This window comes from Eriocheir sinensis, chromosome 10 (genome assembly GCF_024679095.1).
Source record: "Eriocheir sinensis breed Jianghai 21 chromosome 10, ASM2467909v1, whole genome shotgun sequence".
NCBI lineage: Eukaryota > Metazoa > Arthropoda > Malacostraca > Decapoda > Varunidae > Eriocheir > Eriocheir sinensis.
The window spans coordinates 7,225,505-7,236,299 of record NC_066518.1 but is presented as its reverse complement, the minus strand read 5'-3'; the positions used below and the strand labels follow the sequence as shown (position 1 = coordinate 7,236,299).

Sequence of the window (10,795 nt, the reverse complement as noted above, 5' to 3'; positions counted from 1 at the left end):
ATTGTGGCCTTGTGCCAAGGCGATCATGCTTGTCAGCGTGGTCTTAAAAGGATGCGTCCAAGCATAAAAAAAGTTCTTGTTTGGGTAGGCATCATCAAAATTATCATAATTGTCCCCATTTTTAATAGAGTGGCTCCTATTCAGAACTTCAGAACCTGATTTGGCCACAGTTTAAGCCGCCTCTAGCCTGACTGCACGGCTGTAGGTATACCTTAACACTTTTTTCCTCGCAAAGTTGTTTTTAGTTGATGGCCTTGGCCTGTCCTCATTTAGGAAAAAAAGTGGTGTGAGGCTTGTTGCCGGGCCACAGGAGAAACCCTCCGCAGGCCTGGCCTCCCCGAGACGAGTGTGGGTGTGGCGGCGATATTAGGGGATGACCGCCCTTGTAGTGATGACTTAACTTTCCATGTCGGGAGCTGCTGCTGTAGAGGTGGGCTTTCTCCCCTTAACAGGGGTACCCTGATGGAGGAGACCAAGCTCTCCTTCCTTGCCTTCCAAGTGCAGCTTCATTCGCCTGTAGATCAAGGTGGTCAGGCCTAGGGAAAGTACCTCTATTTGGACTACTCTTCATGGCCTCGCACTTGGGTCTCGTGTCGAGGAAAACAGGGCGGGACATAAAACTCTAGTGGTCATGAGCAAGTCATTTATTACCGACCAAAACACTTGACACGCGCTAAGCGTTACAGAAAAGTTTGTTCCTTGATATGTATCCCATAGAACAGTGGTTCCCAAACTACTGTGGTACGCGTGCCACTAGTGGTACGCGAGGGCCTTACTGGTGGTAAGGAATGTTCGAACTCCTGACTACCCTTGAGATCGAGCCCAATGATAAATTTTCCCAAGAAATCGTCCATCACCTCTTAGTGCTGAAGACTGAATTGAAGCATTACTTCCCAGACGTGACATGTTGTGCCTACATCACCAATCCATTCTCCATTGACCCAGCCGATCTGCCTGTCGGGACCGGGGAACAAGAGGCGCTCATAGATATCCAGTCTGATGAGACAGCATAGGCGAAGCACAAGGAATGCTGTCCTATAAACTTCTGGGTGAGCATGGCCTCCTCATACCCGACACTAGCCCATCGCGCTGTCCCCCAGCTACTGATTTTCCCCTCTACGTGGGAGTGTGAGCAGGGGTTCTCAGTCATGCTGAATATCAAGTCAAAGAGCAGGAACCGTCTTGCTGCGCCCGGGCATGATTTTCGATGTGCTGTAAGCAAAGTTATGCCACGCATCGACCAGTTGGTGGAGAAGCAGTTTCATTCCTCACATTAGAATTTAATGAATGATTTTTGTTCTTTGTTGTTGGTTCATTTGTGTGTTCTAATTATGAATAAATTGATATCTGGTCGAAATGTGTTTTTCTGGAAGCAGGTGGTACGCGGCGATGGTACGGGACCTTCAAGTGGTACTCAATCAGAAAAAGTTTGGGAACCACTGCCTATGAAGGACATTTGTCATGCGCTCTACCCTATATATGAAACTCCATCGTTGCACTTTGGCCACAACTATTAATTGCTCCTAACAAGGCACGTACTGCAAGCGTCCTCAGAGTATACAAGAGTAAGAATACCTCGAGACGAAGATAATGGCGGGAAGGACAGGAGCGCCTAACCAAATTAATCCCTAAATGTTATGCTAAGCTAGGGTTCATTAGACTACAAAGGCAACACACACACACATAAATATACTTGAGACCATTTAAATGTAAGGGAAATAGTAGTGACGGGCGGGTGCACGGAACAGAGGGAGGACGGGAACACGATTGCTCTCACGGCCGCCGCCTGGAGTTGCGTCGCCTATTTTCTCGACTCCTCAAGCTCAGGTTCCCATCATCATCGTACTCGTCATCATCATTATCATCATCAGAATTCTGTAAGGGCATAAATCACACTATCAGAAGCTTATTAAAGAGCAGGCTATCATTTTTGCAGTTTGATGTTATTTACCGTTTAATAATTCCACCTGTTTCTCGCGTTGCTTACCAGGTAGACGAGAGGCGGCGGGGGGCGGCAGAGGGTGCAGGGGGCGCCGCAGGGACAGTGGCGGCAGGCTAGGTAGTCCGCCCCGCGCCCCTCATCCACCCTCAGCGCCACCAGCTGCTGCAGGATGCGTCGGTGGTGCTTCTTCTCCATCTTGACGTTGCGAAGGGAGAACACGGAGCCGTCACTCTGAGGATGGAAGGTGAGGAGGGGAGGGTTAGTGAGAGAGAGAGAGAGAGAGAGAGAGAGAGAGAGAGAGAGAGAGAGAGAGAGAGAGAGAGAAACCAGACAGACTGATAATAAAGTCAACGAGCAAAATAATGTTAATGCATCTGTTTTTGCTCACGGATTATGGACTTGTTTGCGTTGGGGGGGGAGGGGGTTGGGGGGGGAGATCTGTGAGAGGTTTGTTTTAATGTTTCAAGACGCACACAGCTGGACAGACTAACAAACATTCGGAAAACGCAGCCATACGCGAGGTGACAGCAGTGCTCGAATCTCATGAACCTGTTTGTCTGTGTGATAGTTGAGTATATAACATTATTGGACAAAGAACTTAATGAAACTTTTCGAATGTGGGTTTTTTCTCAAGAGTGTGAGTTCGAGTTGATGTGCTTGTGTTTATTGCTAATTTATGTTTTTCAAAGGCTCCGTATCGCCCAAACTCAATGAAACTTTTCGAATGTGTTTTTTTTCTCAAGAGTATGAGTTCGAGTTGATGCCTACTTGTGTTTATTACAAATCTATGTTTTTTCAAAGGCTACGTATCGCCCGCCTTATTTGACATCATCCATTGTCTTTTTTTATTATTATTGGAATGAGTCTGGGGCCTGCTGGAAGCCCCACTGAATCACCGGGGAATTATTGAGAGCACCCCAAAGCATATACATTTTTTTTTATATTGTCTCCCTAGGTCATTCAGTCCGGCAATTTTCATCATTCCTTCGCCATCATTGAGTCATCTTTCATTGGATTTTTTTGCCTAAATTGAATCAGCTCGAGATATGCCCCTAATTATGTTCTCAGGAATTTGGCAACAAAGAAGAGTGTATCAAGACACCTCTCCACCCGAAATTGACCTCTCCTTTGGGTACTCTTTACTTTTATCTTTTATGGGAGCGGCGAGTAGCGGGCTTTTTTTTTTTTTGTACTCTTTTTGTTGCCCTTGAGCCGTGTCCTTTGATGTAAAAAAAATGTCGGTTCCTTTTTTAGAATATCAGTAATAGGACAGAAAGACAGACAAACTAACAACAACGAAAGCGTCTCACTCCCCTTGGCAGCGAAAAAAAAAGGGAAAAAAAAGGAAAAGTGAGGAGTACAGAAGAAAAAAAAAAAAGTCCTTGACCGCGTTAAATATGGCGATAGCTGCTCTTGTTACCATTCATGTCGAGGAAACAGTCTGCATCAGTTTCGTTTCCTGGCGCCGAGAGTGTCAAGGTTACGCACGTGCGGCGAGGCGGCGGGACGGGCGCCCTTTACTCACCTCCACGGCCAGGTGCGCGCAGGTGTTGCCGATGGGGACCTCAAGGTGGCGGCGGATGTTGCGTTTTCCCTTCACCCTCTTCTTGCGAGCGTGAGACAGCAGGTAGGCAGTGTGTCCGTCCAGCCCTGCAACACAAATAGATAGATGGGTAGAAAGATATAGATAGATAGGTAGATATATAGATATGAACAGATATACATAGATAGATAGGTAGATAGATTGATAAATAGATAGATAGGCAGATAGATTGATTGGTACATATATAGATAGATAGATATTGATAGATGATCACATTAAACACTTTCTTTCATATTTTATCGATTTATAGTCCATCACGGAATATGTTTAGAAGTAGGTCAGTGAAGGCGAAGAAAATGGGTTCGAAATTTCTATTAGAATACTACCATTGACCCTGATAGTTATTAGAATCAACCCAGAATTTTATTGACGATCAAATAATCATGATAATTTTTCCCTCTCAGTAGACGAATCTTCTAATTTTGACACACACACACACACACACACACACACACACACACACACACACAAGATTTATTATTATAGGCCTCACGTTGCGCTTGTTACACGTCTCTGCATCAAATAAACAACCGTGATAAACCGGTCTTTAGAATATTTAGCGAGTTTCCTTATATGTATTTTTTTTTGCCCTAAGCTGCCTCCCTTACTCTAAAAATAACCTGGGTTGCCGATGATAAGAAGACAGAAGCCAGTCTCGCCCAAAAGAGTTCCCTTCTATAATTCCTTCCCCTTCTGTCTCTCTCCGCCATATGACCTCAGATGTTGCGCCGACTAAACGAAACTTTCCAAAACTTCTCGCCCAAAAGATAGACTCCAAAACGGGAACTTGATAATGGCAATCGATCACAACAATAGAGCGATCTGGAGAGTATAAACAACAACATCTGATATCATGAGTTTGAGTTTTGTCTTTTTTGTTTTGTTTTGCCTCATCAAGTGTAGCCTATTCACCCTCGGAATCCATCTTCAATTCTGGTCGTTAGTTAGCTACAAGAATGGAACAAAAAGTGGCTGTTACAATTCAGTGAAGAAAAATGTAAAATCCTGCGCCTTGGGAGTGATATCCAACATACCAATACCACATGGGAAAGACTCCACTATCCACCAGAGCCAGAGAAAGACCTGGGACTATATGTTACCAGGCTACCAGAAAAGCCAAATCCGCGCCAATGGCAGAGGACGGGTTAAGTCGTTAGTAGATTCTGTCAGAGATCGTTGAAAGGTAGATAATGTGAGGGTGAGAAGGATCGTCTGAGGGAGTTCCTGGCCTGTGTACAGTGGTCATGAAAAGAAACTGAAATATAAGTGAAAAGTTCCAAATACGTGAATTCACTTTTTAATAGATTCTGTCAGTGATATTGAAAGCTAAGTTGTGTGAGCGCGAGAGGATCGAAAAAGGGAACTGCTGGCTTATCAATGGTCATGAAAAGAAACTAAAATAAGGGTGAAAAGTCCCAAACACGTCCTTAGTTATTAGTCGATTCTGTCATCGATCATAGAAAGCTAGATTACGTGGCTGCGAGAAGAAGCGTCAGAGGGAGCTCCGGGCTTATCAAAGGGCGTGGGAAGAAACTGAAATGAGTGAATTGTAGACTGTCACCAAATTCTTTAAAAGCCGTATTAGTCTTTATTAAGAAAAATGTGTCTGATTTGCCTTTTTTTTGACCGGTTTCTCAAGGCGTGTTTTTTTGTTTTTTTTTCAGCAAAGGAGACAGCACAAGGGCACAAAAAAATGAAACAATAATAAAAAAAAGCCCTCTACTCGCTGCTCCTGTAAAGAATCCGAAGAGGTGGCCGACAGAAGGGTCAATTACGGGAAGGTTAGTTGGTTTTGTTGATTAGTTCTAACATTTTACGACTGAGTTTGTATTATATCGACTTAACTGCCAAAATACAACACTTCCAACAAACTCCATAAAAAAAAAAATCGAATCAAAAAGCCAAACTAACTGCATCATAACTTCATAAAAACAAGTACGGCGTCTACAAAATCTGGCGCGTATAATCAGCGGTCAGCGGGTTTTAGAACTGATTAAGAAAAGTGACTCAAGTGACTCCCATTCCATTATCATTCAAGGAAAGAAGTGATAATGTGATAAGGATACCGGAATGCGCACTTCGGCCATGATGTAGGACAGTTAAGATAAAAAAAGTGAAGTGCGTAACGAACCCTATTCCTTATCAGCAGGCTCAAAGCAGGAGGAGGAGGGGGAAGAGGAGGCAAAAAATGAAGAGGAGGAAGAGAAGGAGGAGGAGGAGGGAGAAGAGAAAAAGAGGAAGGACGTGCAGTAACGCCCATCAGGTTTTTTTTTTGTTTTTGTTTTTGTTTTTACAGTTTTACAGCTCAAGGGCAAAAAAAAAAAAAGGAAAACAATAATGAAAAAAAAAAACACATATCGCTGCACCTATAAAAAAAAAAAAGAGTTAAGAGGAGTGGCCAAAAGAGAGGTCAATTTCGGGAGTTAAGTATCAAGGCGCCTCTCCTTGCGAAATTGATCTGTCTCCTGGCTTCTTATTCTTTTCTTTTGTTGTTGTTGTTGAACCAGCGTCTAGCGGGATTTTGTTTTTTGTTTTTTTGTTTTTGTGTGTGTGTCTCAGAGCTGCCTCCCTTGCTGTATAAAAAGGTCACTGTTCGTAGGTAATGTAAGATAAAAAGCAGGGGGGGGGGACAACAGACTAAGGTAAGGCAAGGAAGAAAAGGGAAGGGAAGGAAAGGCGAGGGAAGACTAGGCAAGGAAGGGTAAGAAAAAGGAAAGGAAGGGATAAGAAGGGAAAGGAAGGAAAGACAGAGAAGGGTAAGTGAAGGGAAGGGAAGGGAAAACAAAGCAAAAAGGAGTAAGGTAAGCCAAGGAAGGGTGAGATAAGGGAAGGTAAGGAAAGGCAGAGCAAGGGAGGGCAAGGGAAGAGAAAATAAGGTGCCTGTCAACCTTCTCAGACAGACACGTACAACCAGTGAAGGTAACGAATGCATCACAAAGCAGCTGTTTAACATTGTCCTCGACGGCACACAGGCTAGGAGAAAAAATGAGGAAAAAGAAGAAGAGGAAGAGTAAAACCTGTTGTATGATTCTGTTCCTCCTGCTCCTTCTCCTGTTCCTGCTCTTCCTCCTCCTTTAACTCCTCCCCTTCGTCCTTCTTCTTTTTCTCTTCCTCCTCCTCTTTCTTTATCTCCTTCTCTTCCTTCTTTTTCTCCTCCTCCCCCTCTTCTGTCTTCTTTTTCTCCTCCTTCGTATTCCTCCTCATTTTCCTTCTCCTCTTCCTTCTCTTTTTACTCCTCCTCCTCCTCCTCCTCTTCATCATCATCATCATCTTCATCTACTCACCAATCAGCTGCCGCACCGCCCTTCGCGTGAGTGACTCTCTGCCCAGGATAGCCAGGGAGTCCATGGTGATGACGTGCAGCTGAACGCCCAGGGACAGCAGCGTTTCCCTCAGCTTCACCGTCTTGGCCGCGGAGCTCTGGGCGGAGGGGAAAGGAGGATGAAGTGGCTAAATGTAATGAATGGGTTAGGAATGGGTAAAGTAGGTGTGTATTTTTTGTTGTCACACGGAAAGAAAAGAAAGCGTATTGAGATCATTTAGGTAGCATGTTGGTGTGTGTAGACAGCATTTGTGTCATGGTGGGCGAAGGAAGTAGTTGAATGCGGAATAGATAGAAAACCATCGATACTGATAAAGTGCACGTGGAAACAGTGGCTAGGTAGATACGTGAACAAAGTGAACATTCTTATATGCGGCTGTTTATGAAAATGAAGGAGGTATTTACAGTCTGGTTGGACATATGTGTGTACGCTGTTTTAGTAGATGCGAGACACTAGAACTAGACACTAGAAATATAGGAAGTCAAATTTCTGCTCGTATACCTGCAGATACATGAAGATATAGACAACTATGAACTTTTGGTGGATATTTTTTTAGGTGCAAATCAACCAACTCTTGTCCTACTCATCTCCAGATTACAGAATGGCCGAGGCACCCACCGAGACGAAGCAGCGAGGGTGTTCACAGTCGAAGAGGATGATGCTCTTCAGTGCGCGCTCGGAGAAGTCGAGGAGGGCGGCGTTTAGGGCGGCGACGACAGGGGGCGCGGCGTTGTCCACCACCGTCTCTGCCACGTCCTGGAAGGGGCCGGCGGACGGGGGGCCTCGACCGGTGTAGCGGATCATCACCTTGTTGGGCCTGTCGGAGGAGATGGGAAGAGAGAAATGTAAGTATGTGTTTGAATACGGAGAACGCGCTTAGGTTTTTAATAGGCCTTTTTCCCTCTTGTTTATTATTATTATTTACTATTATAAGAGACTATCTACACCCTTTCTTCCTATCTACCCATTTTCGTTTCTACCTACCTTCTTTTCTTCCTATCTACTTTCTTTACTTCTTACTTATCCACTTTTCTTCCTAGCTACCCAATTCCTTCCCTGCCTAAGCATTTTTCTCGCCACATAACCACTTCTCTGCGTCCTATCTATTTTCCTTCCCACCTACTCTCTTTTCTTCCCTCCTACCTACCTTACGTTGTGTGTGTGTGTTCAAGTCTTTCCCTCCCACTGCTTCAGCATTCATAAAAGACTCACTTATTCAGATTCCGAGCTAGAGCAGTGATGAGGTCCTGCGGGTCCTCCCAACACTCGAAATCCGTGATGATGACCACCTCCCTCTGCAGCCCCTCCGTGCCCTGCTCTCGCCCTCCGTCCTCCGACATGCACGAACCTGGAACGACACTCACCTGGCACAGAACTTTGGGAGATTTTGAACATACGAAATCTCAGTGAACTCAGTCAAGTGATACCGCGAATGAGACAAATTCAAGCGCTTATGAAATCAATTATATCCACCCAAAAATAAAAGATCCCAAGGAAAGACATGTCACATACGTTAAAGGTAAAGAGAAAGAGCAACAAAAAGCCTCGAAAGAGAGATTATCACATGTCGGTATTACAAGACACTTTTGCTTCTCACATCAACTACTTCTAAAGGTCAAAGAGGGGATCAGTCGGGTTCTAATAAGTGTTTCTTTAGGTTCACGGTACAGAAGCAGGGTCAAACTCCCACCGGGGTCATAAAACTACTTCTGGAAATGCCCTAAACTCCTACGAAAGCCTTGTCAAATATGTGAACTTGGGCCACAAAATGTTTAGTAATACCGCCTTGTATATGGGTATTATAAGACATTTCGTCGTACAAAACCACATATTTGACAAGGCTTTCGTAGGAGTTTTAAGCATTTCCAGTTGTAGTTTTATGGCCCTGGTGCTAGTTTGACCCTTCCTCTGTACCATGAACCTGAAGAAACACTCTTTAGAACCCGCCTGACCTCCTCTTTGACCTTTAGAAATAGCTGATGTGAGAAGCCAAAGTGTCTTAGAATACCAGCCAATTATTATATATTTTTGAAGACCAACACAGAGAAAAGGAGGAAAGGAAAAGCTCATGGTTGGGGTAAGAGACTGAGGGAGACAAGAGCCACCTACTGCACGTGAGGTTGGGCTCGAGGTGGTGGTAGTGGCGGCTGCAGGCGTGGAGGAAGGCCTGGTGGGCGGCACACTCCCACCCCGCTTGGCACGTCTGCAAGTACGGCGAAGGCGACACGCTGCGGAAACACCACCTGTGCGCACCTGCTGTTTCGTTAATGTCACCCTCGACTCGGTGGGAAAATGACTAAATCAAATGATATAAAAGATGGATGATGATAAGAATAAGAATACGAATGATGATAATAAGAGTAATTAGAAGAAAAAGAAGAAGAAGAAAAGGATGAGGAGGATGAGGAGGAAAAGAAAAGGAAGAGAAAGTTAATGAAAGGAAGAAGAGTACTGAAAGTTTGACAATTCGCTAGGAATATTATACATGTTCGCAGCCTTGTGCACGTAACAAAACAAAACAAGATCAAAATGCATGCCTCGAAAAAGTGCATTAGGTAAAAATATGCAATCACACCTTTAAATACAAAAACACATATAAGATAACTGGATCTGTAATGGGAGCCGATTCAGAATGTAACAAAGACATCATCATGGTTATCTAGTGTGACCAAAGGTGAGGGGGCGGCGAGGACTTGCCTGTAGGGGGAGTGAGGGCTGTGGAAGAGGTCGGTGCAGTGGTGTCCATGAGGCGGCGAGATGTGCGACTCTGGCACCTGCGAGGAGCACTGTCCAGGCGTCCCCACTCGCCAACTCTGCACCCACTCCTCCTCCGTCGCCGGCTGCTCACCACCACCACAACAACAACAATCATCATGACACCAATCAGAGAGACGTAATATCAGAAATACATTAAACTCTTTCAGAATAACATAAGGCGCGCGTCAGAAGTCATCAAAGTGTGTACTCTTTACTGACCATCTCCCAGCGGCTCGTCATGAAGTCGGTACTGTTGTCGTAATCGAAGACACCAAGAAGGCCAACGGTGCCCGCGAAGTGCTCCCCGCTGACGGCCAAGCGACAGAGCGGCTGTCCCAGCTGACACTCAAGGCTCAGGCCGGTGGTGGAGGTGATGCCGGCGGAATCCCGTGCCCATCGCATCGTCAGCTCCCCGGCCTCAAAGAGCGCCTGACGGATGAGCCGCCCGTTGTAAGTCATCTGACGGGGAGAAATTAAGACAAGTGTTATGTTAAAATGGTTTAGTTAGGAGTTTCTTTATCTATTCTAATATTCAAACTCATTTAATTCTTAAGCTCAGTTTGTTTGAGCCTGCAGGAAAGCAGTGTGCCTTAGGCTGTGAGTCAAATGATGACTTTTATGAGGATGATATGTGCAGTGATTTAAGAATCATCATACTTGTTTTCCTTATTTTAGGATTTATAGTTGTCATGAAAAAATAAATAAGTATCCCATGTCGAATGGTGAGGCCGAGTCCGAAGAGCCGCACCCTGAGCTGTGAGTCGAGCGTGACAATGTTGCTGCCGCTGAAGAACGTGAACACCTCGCGCGGCTGCCTGTCGAGGTTCTCCATGTGCAGCGTGACGGCGGTGGGCACGGCGGCCTGGGTCAGCAACACCAGCAGGTGGCGGCACGCGTCCGTCAGGAGGGGCGTCACCTGCCGGCCGTCCCACGAGATGGCTTGGTCCCACCCGAACACCATCGCCTCGCCTGCAGCAGTGCAAGATGTCTTTACCAGGCGTCCGTCTTTACCAACCGTTAGTGAAATATTTTGTATCTGCTTTATATTTGTTTTGCATTTGTTGAATCATCACCTGTAAAGGGCATCCCAAAAAGAGTTCACACACACACACACACACACACACACACACACACACACACACACACACACACACACACACACTCCTAGGG

General features: G+C 45.3%; 1 protein-coding gene across 5 annotated transcripts in view; it reads right to left on the bottom strand.

Annotated features, from left to right (window-relative positions):
* Positions 1 to 629: 629 nt before the first annotated feature.
* The window catches only part of LOC126996528 (uncharacterized), a 35,369-nt gene continuing 25,203 nt past the window's right edge, over positions 630 to 10,795 (bottom strand). For 3 of the 5 annotated variants that reach the window (XM_050857070.1, XM_050857071.1, XM_050857072.1), the window contains exons 53-62: positions 10,374 to 10,594; positions 9,845 to 10,084; positions 9,566 to 9,708; positions 8,978 to 9,111; positions 8,081 to 8,216; positions 7,487 to 7,685; positions 6,830 to 6,965; positions 3,468 to 3,592; positions 1,988 to 2,173; positions 630 to 1,875 (exon numbers count right to left, since the gene is read on the bottom strand). In XM_050857070.1, the coding sequence (XP_050713027.1) occupies positions 1,774 to 1,875; positions 1,988 to 2,173; positions 3,468 to 3,592; positions 6,830 to 6,965; positions 7,487 to 7,685; positions 8,081 to 8,216; positions 8,978 to 9,111; positions 9,566 to 9,708; positions 9,845 to 10,084; positions 10,374 to 10,594 (1,622 nt within the window). In that variant the 3' untranslated portion in view covers positions 630 to 1,773. Of the gene's footprint in view, positions 1,876 to 1,987; positions 2,174 to 3,467; positions 3,593 to 6,829; positions 6,966 to 7,486; positions 7,686 to 8,080; positions 8,217 to 8,977; positions 9,122 to 9,565; positions 9,709 to 9,844; positions 10,085 to 10,373; positions 10,595 to 10,795 lie in introns of those variants that run through there. The other 2 variants (XM_050857073.1, XM_050857074.1) reach the window with 2 other exon arrangements.